This window comes from Andrena cerasifolii, chromosome 5 (genome assembly GCF_050908995.1).
Source record: "Andrena cerasifolii isolate SP2316 chromosome 5, iyAndCera1_principal, whole genome shotgun sequence".
NCBI lineage: Eukaryota > Metazoa > Arthropoda > Insecta > Hymenoptera > Andrenidae > Andrena > Andrena cerasifolii.
Window position 1 is genome coordinate 14,358,366 of NC_135122.1, and position 17,139 is coordinate 14,375,504.

The window sequence follows — 17,139 nt, forward strand, 5'->3', positions numbered from 1 at the left end:
CGTGTCCCGCTGTCCCGATTTGACTGTCCCATTACCTGGACACATGATGAAACATCAGCAATTTGGATGTTTTCTAGGGAAATTAAATAAAAACAACAACACAATAGTTTTTCCTATTGGCATATTTTTTCTGTATAAGTAATTTAGTCAAATCAGTAAACAAACTTACTAAAAAAAATATGTACATGAATATATTTTAGTAAATATTTGAATAATTGAATAAAATAGTTATTTTATGGATAAAGCGAATATTAAATGTAATAATCAGTATTATTTACACTAGTGTCCAGGTATTGGGACGTGTCCAGGTATTGGGACATTTACCTTAATTAATTTTCAACTTTACCTCGTTCTATGTATACAACTGCTTCTAACTTCTTTAGAGCCGAAGCAAACAAACGAGAATAGCGCCTTCAATATCGATCACCCTCGATCAATCATAGTCATCGTCTTTTTCAACCCCGTTCAATGAGATTTCCCAGAAAAAGGTCACCGAAGAAGCTTTATATCACGTTTCATCTACCCAGCCACAATGAAAATGATGTTCATCAGCGGAACAACGCGAGACAGGAGTGTTCCAAGTCTCACCGTCATTTCCTGTAACGCGAGCAAAGAATCTCCTCGAGGCTATATCGATATCGGCGGGGTTCTGGCGCAGCCCCCGAACTGGGCTAATGTTCGACGTTAGCCCGTAAAAAGGCATCGATAAGTGCCTCGAGGAAAAACGATCTCGCCGCAGAAGGAGAGACCACGAGCTCAGACCAGCGCACCTACGAATGCACCTTGACCATTCTTACTGCACCTCCTTCCTCTACGAATGGCGGGAGTTCCGTTCTTTTTTATGCTTCTTGGCGTAGTGACTCTTCTTGGTCGATAGCCATCGTGAATCAAACAACGAAGGGAGAAATTTGAGGGCTGTTTTTGCCACGTGGGAGGATTAATTTGAGAATTTTCTACTTTTTAAAATTTCTTGATTTTTTTTAAGTCTTTCTGCGGACTGTCACCTCGGGCGAGTGAAATCTCGAGTTTTTTTTTTATATCAGAATCTAGGAAGTCAAGGGTAATAAAAATCTCAAGGAACTGTATACATCCCTCATTATGATACACAGAGTCAGGGGATTCCCAAAGATAGTTTAGGCACAGTAATTTGAAATGTGAAGACTAATATTACATTGCATAACGAAAGCTTATGGAATATTAAAGTGTTCACGCTTATGCTGTATTTTTTACAACTTAATTCTAGGCTCAGCAAAACGTAGAACTCGAAAGTAGATACTCACAAGGACAGCATTTGTAGGCAACCTCGATATACTTCGGGAATCCAGGACACGGGTCGTTCTGGAGGGTGTTTGGATATGTGTCGAACTTGCACTGCCTCTTCTTCTGACAGACGTCGACCAGCGTCTGCAACAGTGAGTACTAACTCGTCATTTAGATGACCCGCTCACTTTACGATGGAATTCGGTAACAACTTAATCTAAAAATCTGATAATCCTCTCGACATTACATATCACCATTTTTCTAGAATCTCCTATCGAACCACCTATCGCATTTCTATCGTAATGCTACAATATTTTTTCTTACTAAAAAAAACTTAGGTATCACATTTTTGGGAAGATACATAGATCGTCGAGTACGTATAAATGAGTATGCACGTCAGAGCGCGTTTTCCCGCCAAAATAAGTGCATCAAAACGTGCCATCTCCTGTCTCACGATTATATGCATCCGCAGCGGAACTTAATACTGCAAATACGTTGCTTCGACAAACACACGCGTTTGCCCGTGCACCGTGTTTGCCATGATCTATATTAGCACCGATACGCTTCAATCTGACGGCCATTTACTTAGTGATTAATTTGCGAAAGCATTCATCCGCCGCACCTTCGCGAGAAACGCATCCCGCATCACCTGGACTCGCGTTCGGTAATAAACGACTGTGTGGTTAACTGAAACCAGCACGCCGCAGATACATCCGTGCATATAATCGCTATTTCCTTCGGTTAATTATACCCGATGCGTCGGATTAAACTCTCGTTTGAAAACCAGCAGAAGCTAAACACGGAATCAACGACGCGATTGGAACGGCGAACGTAGGCAAGCCCCTATGTGTCAGTTCCATTGAATTAATGGGAGCCGAACGTAAATCTATCAACAGTGGTAATTTGCACAAGCTGCGTACTTAATTATAATCATAATACACAAACAATCCCAAACCCCGGTATCAAACCCTTGTAACGTACCGCGACGGCACCAAAAAGACATTCAAAATCATTCGCACTCTACCATCTGAGGCTGCTTGACCAGGTACCTTGGCTACCATCTCAGGTCGCTTGACCAGGCACCTGAGCAACGTGGAATCTAAGTACAACTAAGGCCGCTTTTAACGAGGCACTTTAGCACCAATCCTAGAAAGCGTGGACCAGCTGATAGGCAACTGGAAGCTATTGGAACCCAGGATAAGGAACACCCTCAACTTTCAACTTAACATTCTATATCGACCATAGAGTCAATTCTCGTATTACACGTCATACCGACTTCGAGTCGACATTTCCATATTTAATCAACGATTTAGTATCGTATCTTTATATTTCTAAATCAGCTAAGAGCAATCCTACGTTCTATTTCTTTTCGACCAAGCGTCAGTTACTATTTTCTTTGACTAAAACGTCATTCGTACCGATCGAAGTAATATTTAAGTTAATTTTGCGTTCTATTATATCGACCTAGAGTCACGAGCGAAAATCGAACAGTATTCTGTTTCACCGATCAACGCGTCGTTGCGTTCTAATAAAAGTTCGCGTAACTCCGCGTCGTACTATTGTTCAACTCAATAATCTTTCTTTGAATAAACTATTTTTGTTAATTATTGTTAAAAGAAGGACTCTCGTTCGTGAAATTCATTTCTTTATCGCACACCACCCGAACCAATCCCACTATTCCAGGAGTAAGCCGCTCTACTTGTGGAATCTCCTGTAACTAAACGGCAACGTCTCGTTCGTGAACGTTACACCCTTGTAAACTCAAAATTCCAATAAAAGGATTCCTTTACGATGCTCATTTCCCCTATTTTGCAGAAAGAATCCAGAAATGGCCCAAAATTCTGCCTTCAAATGAATATAAAAAGAAAACCTCGTGTACAATAACTCTGCAGATCTGCTCCCCATCTCGCAGGGGAGTGGTAGAATAACAAATGCTCCCCGTGTCAGAGCCACTGACCAATTCACCCGAACCCATCGGCACACAGCAGAATACGATAGCGAGACGGTTTAAGTTTCGCGCGTTGCCTTTCAAAGTCCGTTCATTAGCAAACGAAAAAGCCCATTAGAGGGTACCCGGGGAACGTGTCGTCGGCGTCACGCTCGTCGTACCATTTTCCCGCCGTTAACTCGCTTTTGTCGGCCGTGCAGCGTGTCATTCGAGGATGAGGCGGACACAGAGGGGCCAGCGGGCGGGGATCAGGTGGGAGAGTGGAGGCAAGGGCCAACAAAGGTGAAAAGAGGAGACGAGTCGTGTTGCATCGCGAAAGGGAGGGCACAATGGAGTCTCGGAGGTGCTTTGAAGTCTGGCCGAGATTAATGTGGCGACTCGCTTTGGTCCGGTTATTGCGACGAATCCGACCGGGGGGGTAGGTGAAAAAAAGGCGTGGGCGAGTGAAGGGGAAGAAAAATCGCGTCGCGAGGCTGGGTTTCATATCTCTCGGTCGAGTTGCATTAAGGTTGCCACTTAATTTTGCATGAGCGACCTCTCTCTCGCCCATTTTCAAACTCCACCTCTACCGCCCCCCCCCCCTCCTCCACGTGCCCTCTAACAGCAAGGATTTCCTTATGAAAACCCTGCTGTTGCTTGAAGTGGAATTAACGAAAGCCCGCGAAACTCGTAAACGGATCTTTGGGGCGACGAAACGACTTCAAACGCGAGAGAATCGTGGATAAAACAGTGGAAGGGAGTCGGCTGTTTGAAGTTTTCCTTCCTCCGGGCGAGAAGGAGGCCACGAAATTGTCGAACGTCCGTTTCGGGGAACTGGTATTTGCGTAGCGTGGAACTGCGATAATATCGCAGATCGAAATCTGGAGGATATTAAAAATAAACACCGCTGTTCGCTGTGACGATGCCCCCGTCGGGGGTTTTATTAACGCCAGGGGTTGATGCGCACGGCGAGGGCGCGCTAGGTGGAAAAGCCAATTAAAATATCAAAATGAATGAGGCGCACTTTGGGGTATTGCCATTGGAAATTGCTTTTACGACTGTTTTTATCATGTCAGTTTTGGTTTCAATTTATATTTGCTCGCTTTATTAGCCGCGATTGACGCGCGGCAGTCAGCGCTGGGAGGCAGATTAATCGACTTGTCCGCACTGTGAGGTCCATTGCCTGGCGTTGTCGCCGCTTCGCCTTTGATATCCCAGATTTTTAATATATTTCACTGAAATATTATTCCAGGCATTCAGCGGGAACTGTTATTGCCATTTTATCAATGAACGGTCGGTCCCGCGAATGCTGGGGGCCGTAAAACAGAATTCTTATGGCGGTTTTATCATTCGCGTGGGTATTTTACAAATGGCTGGAATTAAATTTGAATAACGATTAAGGTGGTAATTTCCCCCGTTTTCATAAACACGGCGGTTCTAGCTTTTCTGTCGAACGAAACGGATTGAATATACCTCCTCACGGAAAAATATTGATTCGTTGAAGAGCTCGATAGGTCTCGAGTCGCCAGAGTGGTTCGTTTCGGAAAGGGTTCGGGCAAACAGAGATTATTCAAGCTTTAATTAAGAAAATTTCATTTTGCAGCTGATCTCGTAAAAAAAAGTGCGGCTGGATCGGGGGAAAGTTTACCACTGCTGTTTTTCGGAGCTTAATATCCTGGAATTGAGTAGTTTCTTCCTTCCGAATTCGACTGCGCCCTGAGATATTATCCGGAGCTCTATACGCCCTGTTTTCATAGAAAACTCAGCTCATCTTTGCCCCACAAATACCCTGCATGTGTCTCAATATACGAGAGCGATTTTATCCAACATGCAGAAGAAAAAGTCACAATAGGTCACAATAAAAAAGCTCAAAAAATTCTGAGTATTACTTCAAGCATACCTTAATATGCAGGCAAAACGCCAAACAGTATAGACTTATAGTTTTTGTTAAATAAATTCACGAAGATGGAGTTGAAAAGCGGGCAGTCACACTAGAGTACCCCTTTAACCCTTTAGCGCCAAACCTATCATATATGATACATTCCTTTTTTTTTGCCGTGTCGCCGTTTGCATTCGCAATTCGCTGTTAACAGTTTAAGTAGTAGGTAGATGTTTAGCGTAGTTTTAATCACTGAAGAAAGTTGGACCTATCTGAACCCTGTATTCATTGGTTTTATGCATTTTAACCCCTGAAAAAAATAAACAATTTTTTAAATAAAAATATATAAATTCCGACCATTTTTAACGATATAAAGAAAACGGGATATTTTTCCTTCAACAGGATCTAGGCGCTAAAGGGTTAATCACGTTTTTGCTCCAGACACAATAATCCCTCACTTGCAGGACTATCACTGTACAAAGCAGGAGCACAATTTCGTTCAGCCGAAGAATATTATCCGGCTTGCTGGGATCTCATAACACCAAGGAGCTTTTGCATATTCCGTGCGTCCTCTCCGTGGCGAGCCCTCTTCAACAACGCACTACAGCCAAAATCTACGTTACAAACCCAGTACGTGCTTCGATTTCCACAGCCCCGGAGGAGAATCCATAAGTAAGTACCCATAATCCATTGGAAAGGGGGGAATCCTTGGTATCGTTTCGTTCGTCATATCCCACGCGCGTCCAAACGCAAATGGTGGTCAAAGTAGGAGCGGGGAAGTAAATGAATCGAACACACGTTACATCACCGCGGGGTTTCAATATCGCGCCGAGGGTGTTCGCGAGAGTCTGGCCCCGAAGCGACGGGCGTACGAAAAGTGACCCGCGCCGGTCTACGATCCATTAAAATCAGCAGCGATAAAGGTGTCCGTCGAGGGTGCATCCACATTGCCGGGGAATATTTGCCTGCGCGCATTTAATTATTGGGTTTTCGGGTCTCAGGCCTCGCCACCCTCGGCCCCCTGTTACCGTGCATTTCACGTACGAATGAGAAAAGCTCCCGCGGGAGAAATCGATTTCCGGTATACATCGATGCACACGTACAGCGTGCATTCGACCCTGCGCTTCTCCGCGTTCCTCTGCCCGCCCCGCGGCCTTTCACGCTCCGGCGCTTATCCCTTGCTCCATTAATCCCCGACCGGTTAACGACACGCTCCTCCATCGTTCCAGAAACAGGACACCGTTGGAATCAAACGGGAGGCAGGTACCGCGAATTCGCGTTTCAGTTTCTGGGACGGACGTTCGATTTTTGGTTTTTCAATGTGACGAGGTGTAATGGCAGCGAATGCCAGGGCAACTGGAGGTGGCACTGGGTACTGCGAGGGGATTAACAAGTTCGATGCGGATTGGGGATTTTAGGTTCTTTCGTAAGGATTGAGAACGTTGATTGGGATTTAGATTGTAATGGGAGAACAATCTGTGGATGTTTGTATTAGGCGCGTGGAATTCGCAGTGGAAGCGTAGGAGGGGCGGTAATATTTTTTTAAGGGGTCGTTCTACTTTGATCGGCCGAAAAATGAAGCTATTTTTAAAGATTTTTGTCTCCGTTTTTGGAAATAAATCTTCGTACGAAAAGATTTTATTCTACGCCTTCTATGTATTGTTCCGTATAGGGTCACTGGGGTTATCCCTATTTTCGGTTGTACTGAAATTTCCATCAGGCATTTTTTCAACGTTCTCTTTCTCGTTGACGCTAGATCTAAAATACCTACGTAATTAATTGGAAGAGTTAATGATAGAACGAGTCGTATCGAGACAGGAGAATTATCAAACGTTTTACAAGTATTGGCAACCAGCGGGCTAATATGGAATATATGAGCGGCTAATAATATCTGCAAATCGTGTATATTCGATCGAAACGACTAAATTGGGTGGCTGTCCAGAGCAATTCATTTTATATAATCGGCTTTGCATAAACCGAGCGAATTTTGACCATTTAGTGTCGCTCCGCTGAATCATTAAGCACCCTGATCGTTAGGTGTCATGTATAATTTTATTCTCGTTGGAATCCAGTTAAAAAATTCAAGCTGAACCTCGGCGACCAAAGAATTCAATTACTCCACATACGAAATTTGTAATAGGATTAATCACTGTGAACAGAGCGCGTTTAATATACGCTTCTTTATCATTCTGCATTACACCAATTACCGGGCACTACAAACGTGGACAGTTTCGAGTTTCACAAATTGGCATCACATCACTGTCGCTAATAATTACCAAGGAACTACTAATATTGACCGCGAACGCTCTTCGTAACTTTACTTCCTTTTCACCGCAGATACGTCGGTGCGGGAGAAAGGATTTTCAACATTTCACGATGTTTCTCGCTATCAGAAACCTTCGAGCAGGCGGTGGTTTCCAGCTTGGAAAACCTCGGACTTGTAACTGGAGTTTAACGATAAATGGTGAGCCGGGCCGCGTTATACGCGATCGTGCGCGAGGATTTATCGCGATCGCGAATTATCGCGTGGCTTTACCAGGCGGAATCGCACACGACGCACGTAGTCGATGAAAAAAAGAAAGAAAGTGTTTCGGAAATAACAGGACAGATATTGCATCTTCCATGAGGAAACCTGTCCTCTAAGTCGTCATGATTCGAAATTGAGGAACTTGGTAATTCTATCGCCACACGTACTGTCTTCCATTGTTTTAAAAGAGTTATTCGTCGGTTAACGCTGTCCAGATTTTTCGTTCAACTTGAGAAATACAGGGCACGAGGCGGAAACTTTAAAATCCCCGGGTTTAAAAGGGGTATTTCGAATTCTGACGGCGGTGGGTACTTTCGTTTCGCTTTCTGGCGTGTTCGTGAATGACAGCCAGCAGATTAAAATTTTCAGCGTTTTGACACGTTATTAAAAGCGCGTGAAACTGAAAAATTCGTAGAGAACGGTAACGAGCAAATGGACCAGTTTGTTTAACGGAGCTTATGGAAATCGTTTCATGTAGGTGCAAAGTCACATGAATTTTCAACTCTATTGCACTCGGATTATACTCGGGCATCATTAATTAAGCTTTCAATGAAATGCGCATTTACTCGAGTTAGTGGAACGTGGGCGAATGAATTTTATTCGACTGCTGATTCCCTCGTCCCTGAAGGGATCCGCATTACCCAATTACCCGAGTCTTTTTGTGCCTGATTAAGATCGGATCGAGGAATGTCGAATCGTCGTTCGCGAAAATGCTGTCTAATCGCATCAGCTTCCAGCTATTCTTACGTCGAACCAGTTCGGAAGACATTTAAACGAGAGAAAGGAGACGAAATTGCTCTACGCTTCGAAAGAAAAGTTCGCTCCCTTTGGGCGGCATTAAATTGCAGTCCCAACGAAAATAGAGAACAGTGCGATGCTTAGCTCTACGATAAAAAGTTTCGCCCATCGTCGTGTCGAGTCTTTGCACAGTGGAACGAATCCAAAGACATTCCTCGAGCGTGATCTCGTGAAAAATCGGGATCCTGCAGATTTTGAAACGATATCGAAATTAAGGTGGGTACACTGAATAGTTTCGCGGCGAGCTGCATTGTAATTATTGAAGCGTAACTGAAATTGCAATTGTCAGTATCGCGATCACGAAATCATAATTTGAATTTAACACGAGAGTTCAGAGAGTTGAAGAATGTATTCTGAAGGATCGAGTTAAAGACGTAAGATGATTTGAAAGAGGGATTGCAAAATTTGAACGCGTATAATTTCGATGTAAATGAAGAAGAATATTTTGCGGACAAATGAATTGAGATATAATAAGTGATGTAAAGGATCCATCGCGATTTTATTGCTCCCAGTGTATTTATTTTTATACTTTACCCATTTTGTGGAAGATCTTGTGATGTTTTTTAAATGTGTGAGATGAAAATTGTAGAAACACATATTATCCAAAATAACAGACTCTTCGTAGAATTATCGAATTACCTTCTCGCAGACAACAGAGTCCTTCCTACCCCCAAAAAGATTTAAGAAAGCTAAGATTACTCAATGACTACCTGTTTAATCTTTCCAAATGCTACCGCACGAATAATTAAAACACTTTATCAAGCCTCCACTAAAACAAGTGGGCAACAACGCGACCCCTTCGAGCAGGCCCGCCTGACTCGTTCAAAAGTTGCACACCCCGAAGGAAAAGCTCGCTCAGGCAAGAATTTCGATTTTGCCCATAGATCAGGGGCCCTCGAATGCTCGCCCCCGTCGCGGTTTACGATTGCATTTGTATCGCGCGAAGTCGGCCAAGTATATTTCACCGACTGAAAAGGGAAGGAAACAGTCCAGGTCGACGACGGTGGCAGAAAAAAGCGAGGAAAGAATGGAAGAAAAGGAATTCAATCTTTCTTGGCGTCGAGGTCTCGAAGGGAGCAACGCTGGAGGGAACATTCCATTTCAGCCAATTCGAACTTTTAATCCATCGAAAATTTACGCCGCTATCGAGCGGCCGGGCTATCAGATGGGGAACGGAAAAAAATCGGTGATATACGCTCGGGTTTTTGAAAGTATGATTCCAGTATTGCAGCGAGCCCGATCGTCCGTCGTTAAACTTTATCCTCCCTATTTCTACCGCCACGCGAGCCCAGCCATATTTCTCCCTTTACGCGTCGCATAAGGTTCGAATAATGCCAATAAGGGCGCCCTTCGAACGCTGTAAAAATTTTATTTTTCCTCGGGACGGGATCGGGGGACCGAGGTGTATCAAATGGGGCACGAATGGCCCTCTGATGACGTGTAACGTTCGGGAAGCACGTTTTGTTCGTAACACTTCGACGGCTGCGTGTTTCTGGGTGGAGACAACCAATCTGCCTTTCTATTTCAACCTTTAACGCTTATGTTTTATAAACATGTAAATATTAGAGTTATACACTTTGACTATTCATATTTATTTCATGTACAGACCCTTATGTAAATTCGTGTCAGAGGTACCAGAAGATATTTGTGAAGATACTAAAACCTGCTTTAAGGAATCTTCTAAACTGATCGATGCTCGCGAAGAAGGAAATGTTTGGAATTCGAAGGAGCGACTTTTCTGCAATTGTGATTTATTTACGCGACAGGAAAGGCGCCGTTAATGTTTCGAGAGACTCGAAGAGACCTCTTGAAGGGAGAGGATCAACAGGATAACAAGAATCGTTACGACTTAATTTTCGCGCCCTCGAGCCGCGCAGCACGGGCCAAGGGGATGTCGATTCCCAATTAAATCGAACCTTCAAACGGCGCTAAGAAGTCGATTTGCATGGGCAAATGCTCGCTAAAAGCCAGCCTCGATGGGAGTTCCTTTCAAGTGAAAGAAAGTTCGAACGGCGATCATTAGTGGTTTAAGAACGCGGACTTACACCGATAATCGAGCAATCTCGTCGCTCGAGGAGGGAGATTTTGAAAGTCTGCCAAATCTGCCGCCAGGAGGGGGCTAAAAACACGGGAAACTTTTCAAGTGGAGTTGTAAAAACCGTTTCCTTCGTGGAAATACAGCGTGCCACGGAGTCATTATAGAAATCGTTGGATTAAAACGATGAAATCCTGACAAAGGCCCGTTTGAGAATTATTCCGCCTTAATTAAGAAGAATCGTGGAATTAAGGGGAAGTAATCCACTGTGAAGCGAGTGAAATTTGTTTCGTCGGGTAATCGCGGGCGGGCGAAGCGGATTCGCGGTTCCTTTCCCCCGTTGAACGCCTAATTTCGTTGAAATCCTCGTTAGAATATGAACAGAGGGTAACGAGGCGGAGTGGGGAGTTTTAATTTTTAAAGCCCACACGCCGCCGGGGGCATTAGGGTTTTAAAGCGCGGCAAAATGGCGACCCGTAATCTTTTACTTACACAAATACCCGCGGTTTAACGCTTGGGAACCGCAACGCTGCCGAGTAACGGATCGCGCGCTTTTACCTACTTAATAAAATTCCTCTCCGAGCCGAGCTGATAAAATTTTTTCGTAATACCCGCGCCGCCGTAAATCGACATAATGTTTCCTAGCGGATATCCTCGTTTCAAGTAACAAACGTTACTCTGACAATCAAAGTAATGAGAGTATTTGGCGCGATGCCATGCCGCTCGAAGACTACGTTCCTCTTGGCCCCCCAGTTTGGCATAACGTTTTCATATTCCATTTCCGATAAGCTCCATCGAGGAACGCAAATGAGCCACGATTGCCTGCGTCGTCAGGGTAATCACATTATACTAAGTGGACGAGAGAAATGGGGTTGCAATAGTCTTACCCTTCCCTTCGTCACGTACGGGAGACCGGGGCAAAGCGAACCTCGGGGTAAAATGAGCTTTCTTAATTTATTCTTTAACAATAGAATCTATTTATAAATTTCGGTGACGTAATAATCGCGTGTAATACCGCAATGATAATTATGCACATTCGGATATCGAAAAATGGAAATTCATTTTAAAAAATTAAAAACGAAGTTTTAGAGACTTCCAATTGGTTTTCTTTTCAATTTAGCTTTTTGGATAAATCAGTCTTAAATTTGTTATTTTAACTGCAAATTTTTTCCGCGTGTTTATAACAAGCAGCCCACCCCATATATGGGGTAAAGTGGTCGTTTTGGCATTTTCTTTTCAAGATGAATTTTAATATACTTTAAGTTTATTTTAAGTATTGCTATTCGTCATTTATCAGTAGTAATGCTCAAATTATATTATAAATGTATTTCCACACATTTTTATTGAAAGGGAAAAATTTTATTCGACTTCAAACTTTTTTCGCGTCACTTTGCCCCGGTCTCCCCTAATTATGCGACTCGTTTTATTTATTATACGTGCATAGGTATGTGCCTGAATATATTTCGAAAACGTTCTTAATATTTGTGGGAAATAAGGTTCGAAAATAAGACTCATCACGATTTCTAAGGAACCACTGATCCTATGATCATAAAAGATAGGTAGATTCCTCTTAGCCTTTACGTGTGCGCTAAAAAATCATTCTAAAAACTCCCATTCCTTTGCCGAAAAAAGATATAAAAATAAAATAAAAGTGGCATCCGTGACTTGTTTACTAAGTAAGATGCCGGGTCTCGTCTCGCGGTGCTCTATTTCTAGTAACATTGAACTTGAATTTTATTTATCATAGTACTAACTTCAGTGTATGATGGCATTTAACATTCCAGAATATTTTCACCAATTCGGAGATTCTCAAGTAAAATATGGTTGTGAAGGAATTCTCGAAACAGACAAGTCCATATTCCATTCGAGCAGCAAAGCGTTTCGCTAAAATAACGAATAGAGAAATGGTTTGTGAAGAAAGGCTGGATGGAGGGCGGCTGCAACATCATTGGCCGAATAAAAGGAGTTATTTTATTTTCGCCAGCGGTGCTGCGGCCGAGATCACACACAATGGTCCCTTTCTGGAGCAATGGAAACGTAAAATACGAAATCAATACGAAATCCTCGTACCTCTTTCCTGGCCATTGGAAAGCCGCGAAAATTTCTATTGTTGCTTCATCGATAAGTTATTATCGCCGTAGCACGGCTCGCGGAGGATTTTACGCGCTGTAAAAGATTCTTTTGGGCCATTTGCGCCGGAAATTTTCCAAAACTCTGGGGAAGTAAATTTCCTGGGGACAACTTGAAATTCTACCGACGGGGCTACCCACTGTGCGATTTACTCGACGAAAATAAGAAGAGTTGCTTCAACTTTTCTCAGAACTTCGTGGAGGTTCTCAAGGATGCGAAATCTGCACTAATTTGGACTGTGATTCAATGAGAATTGAAAGTTCTCTTTGATTTAAGACGCAAATCCACAATGAGATTTCACATGAGACAACTAATGAGAAATGATTTTAGAGCTCTTTAGAGCTCTGTCGGAACATAGTTAAGGAATGAATGTAGTTGAAATGAAGCTAATTAATCACTTAATATCACTTCCTCCACTATTCCTATACTCCGCCAGCTATGACAAATAAGTAAACCTAAAGATCCCCACTAAATTCCACAAATTTCCTAAATCAGGCGCAGAGGGGATATCTGCGCAAAGTCAAAGCCCCCTTTCATCCGTAAAATAACCCATTATTCACCATCAGCAGATTCCCAACAACCACCCAGCATTACTGCCTGCCCCACGCTCTCTTTCACTTCCCCCCGTCGAAGATCCCTATTCAACGCAGCCAGGAAGAACCGCCCACGCGAAATCCGTTCCCTGTTGCGGCTAATTGTACGCAAACGGGCGGGATTACTCCGGCGACTACAAAACCTGGAAACCCACGCCGCGTTTCTAATCGACGTTGCGTAAAACGAACCCGCGAATTACCCGGCTGGTTGGCTGAAAATCGTACGATCCTCCCAGCAGAACAGACGAGGAAGTCACTGGGAATAGGGGATGGGATCGGAACGCTGTCTGCCGTTGCCCCTGCTCTATCTTCACGCTGCGGAGAGCGAAAAGAGTGCAGGTGGAAAAAATGCATCCCTGAGAAGTCCTGGTTAGGCAGGATTCACGGGTCGGCTGGGAGCGAAGCGACTGGAAAAACGCGGCGTGCTACCGCGATTCCCTCATTTCATTTCGACCGCGAACGAAACGCGGACGGAAAAACCTTGGCAGAAGAGTCTCGAGAGCGGAGGGCGCGCGAAACGTTGCTTCCTCTCTTGGTTTCAGAGTCGGCGGCAATCGCCGTGGAGGAGAGTCGGGGCACGCGAGCGTGGCTGAGCAGGCGGGCGGTGGAGGCGCGAGGAGACGGCCGCCATTTAAAATCCACCATCGAGAGATAATGGCAACTGACCTGAAAACGACACTCTGGTGTTCCGTGGACCGTGGACGCTGACAAACTTGCACACGGCGCAGGGAACGCGGTCCGAATGTCGGAGCTCCTCTGCGCTGTAACCTAGCTACGCGAGGCTGGGGTTGATAGTGTCGAGGACAGGGCGGGTTCGTGGAACGGGCGTGGCTATTTGGATGTTTTTTAGATCGCACATTTTATGCAGATATAGCTTCTGTGCTGACTAAGTTTTTGGGACATTGTGTAGGCTGAATGACAATGGGGGTGTAATTGGGAGTTGGGGTACATTGATTGTTGCATAGAGCAGGAGTTAATCAGAATATTATTGGAAGTCGATCAGGATGGAGCTGAAAGAAACCCTATTGTGTCTCATGCATATGGACGAGTAATAGTGTTATTCTGTGAAAAAGGATTCTACAGAAGGACTTAAGGAGATGCCTTTACCTCCTGGTACCCTTCAAGTTCAAGCTTCTTATCCCTCAGAGCACCCAGGTTTGTTACCCATACCTCTGACTCTACGTTTTGGGTACTGTCCGAAGGTGTGCAAAGGCGATAGTCAAGGTGACTGAATCACAGCTGATAACCACCTGCCATCGCGAGACTCAGGGGCATTCTCAACCCTTGCGGATGTGTACGAGGCAGGCGGGGGAAGTCCCCTTGTTCAACCACGATTCTCAACGTCCTCGCTCTCCGTTAACCACGGGTGGAGTTGTCATACTTATAGCACGCTCTCAGTTGAGCCTCTCGCATGGTCTCAGCGCTGGTGAGCTGGCTCAGGTGCCTACCCCGGGATCATCCGAGGAAACATGCTCCCGAGGTTAAAAACACCCATGGGTGCATACCCAGGTCCTGGGGGTTGGTGGGATGAATATAGTGAAGTAAAATCTCAAGCGACATTCATGAAGATATGAGACATGTCCACCTGGATGCGCAGCCGTTCAGAAGGAACATTTGAGTGACTATAACATTATCTATATAAAATTTCAGGCACTCTTCATATCTACTGTGCAATTGCAATAGTGGTCTTTTATCTAGCACCCACAGCTGATTTTAACCAAGGATTAAAGTATATAGAAGAATCAGGAGTCGAGCTGGAGAGTACGAGTTCGCAAATGGAGCGAAGAAAGTAGCAGAGAAATCGGGAACGTCATCGAAGCGCAACGTACACGAGACAGTAAAGCTCGATACGGATTCCTGACGATGGAAAGCTTTCCCTTGAAATCTTTTCGATGGGAGGGGGGCGTTCCGACTGCGAGAGCTTACAAACCTAAGCAGAGGTTACGAGGATTGAACCGTACAAGGGTTAAACCAGCGAAGTGGATACGGTTTACGATTCTTTCCGAGTCAGTACTTCCCCGGAGGAAGTGGTTGGGGTGCCAGGGCAATCGTCCACGTCTTTCTCCTGGATTAGAAATCAGGGTTTCGCCAGGAGCCAATAAATATAAGATGGCAGATAAACTTTCCGGGGTGAAACGTCAGAGTTGGAAGTTTCGACTGTAAACTCTTCGTAGAAGCAAGTCACACTACTCTGTATACAGTGTTCTATGATGGCGATGCTGGGAGTTACTGCTTTGCACAGTTCTGTTGGTTTCCCAAGGGGGTGTAAAAAATACTTTCAACTTTTTAACTCGAAGGGAATTTAGTGTACAGACCGTGCCTGCTGTTGTTACCACCCTGAATATCTTTTTAGTGACCTATCTGAAGGAAATGACATGTTTGTTTGAAAGGTTGATAAAAAAAATTAAGGAGATAAATGCTATAATTCATTAACGTCAATTTTGGAAATTTCAGCTGTATTTCTAAGAAGAAATTGCTTTCATTGATTAGTAGGTAGTTTAGTTTAAATGAATTTATTCCCTACTAACAGGGGTAGAAATATATTCGCTTCGATGCGAACTGTCTCACTGCACATAAAATAACATTTGCTTTCATATTCATTAAAATAGTGTCGACCTATACTCCCCTGGGTAGAATTTTAGATTACTGTCGAAGCACAGGGTGCACAGGGCGGAAAGATAACTCTAAAGTTCAGATCGATAATGCAACGCTTAAGTACCACTTAAAGTTCCCGAATTCGAGCGTTAATTAGCAAGTTACAGGAAGTAATAATACAGTAGAGCCCGATACGCGTAGCTTCAGAACGCTGATGATGAAAGCCGTACGTCGATGGGAGTTTAGATAATGCTTTAACATAAAGTTCCTCCGAGCAGCAACGTGCGTTCAGGTTGATGGCGACTTATCTCAGCCATTCTATCGCGGTAACGGTAATCATCTAACCCTAGCGGTATAACGTTCGAGAGGATACTAAAGCTGATTCCACTCTCTGGAAACTTGACTATACTGGGGAAACAATTCGTCGACATTAAATCATAAACATGAACACACAAACAGCAAATTAAATACATGAGAATCAAAACTACATTGGTCTCGGAAATTTCTTACGCTGTCGAGCATCCAATTTTCTAACTGAAATCATTAAAATCCTAGAACACGCTGATCCGTCAACTTCTCTCTGCAATGATCCAACTCCATATTCTGTCAAGATTCCAGAGTTGAGTAGAACCAACGCCAATGGCACACGAACGCTTAAGGGGTCTTCCTAGCGTGGCGACGGGAAAGAACTCAATTTTTCAGGAATTAAAAAAAGACCCCTTAAACCCCGAAAATGATCGATCAAAGATGCTTTCTTCACACATACCTGCAACGACTGTGGCCAGACGCAAGTGTTATTCAGCTGTCTGTCCCCGGTGAGCATGGATGGATTGGAAGAGCTGCACTCTCCAGTACCATTCGACCCCGTCCCACCATATTGAGCGAGGGAGACGGCGATGGTCGTGCCAGGTGGGCACGTGATCGTCATCGGCTTGTCGACGCAGGATGCAGTCTGGTAAGTCCTCAGGTTGCCTGACAACACGGCTGCCGTTTTAATATCGCGATCGTTGCGCATTTCCCCGATATAAAGCGTGGATAAAAATGACGGAATGGCGATGAACAAGTGATCAGATCAGGAATTTCGAAGGTATATGAAAGTGACACAAGATTAATTTCCAGGAGAATTATTCGATTAAAAATGAACGAACAAGGAAATTGTCAGGCCAGAATACAGGCAAGTGGTACAAGCATAATGTTCGTTGCCGGCGCATGGAATTACAAGCAGGGCAGCAGGCGAAAATTGTTCGATTAAAGATGAACGAGTTTTCAAAGAAATTGTCACCGCGACACACGCGCAAATGGCGCAAGAGCGGACATAAAAATTGCAACGTTAATCGCCAAAGAAATGGACGTTCCAAAGAGCCATGGAAATTGCATATGCATAGCAATTCTCGC

General features: G+C 44.1%; 1 protein-coding gene across 3 annotated transcripts in view; it reads right to left on the reverse strand.

Moving 5' to 3' along the window:
- LOC143368664 (uncharacterized) overlaps positions 1-17,139 on the reverse strand; it is a 249,502-nt gene that overhangs the window by 82,362 nt on the left and 150,001 nt on the right. For 2 of the 3 annotated variants that reach the window (XM_076811614.1, XM_076811612.1), the window contains exons 2-3: positions 16,511-16,728; positions 1,281-1,419 (exon numbers count right to left, since the gene is read on the reverse strand). In XM_076811614.1, coding sequence (XP_076667729.1) covers positions 1,281-1,419; positions 16,511-16,728 — 357 coding nt within the window. The remainder of the gene's footprint in view (positions 1-1,280; positions 1,420-16,510; positions 16,729-17,139) is intronic. The other variant, XM_076811613.1, reaches the window with a different exon arrangement.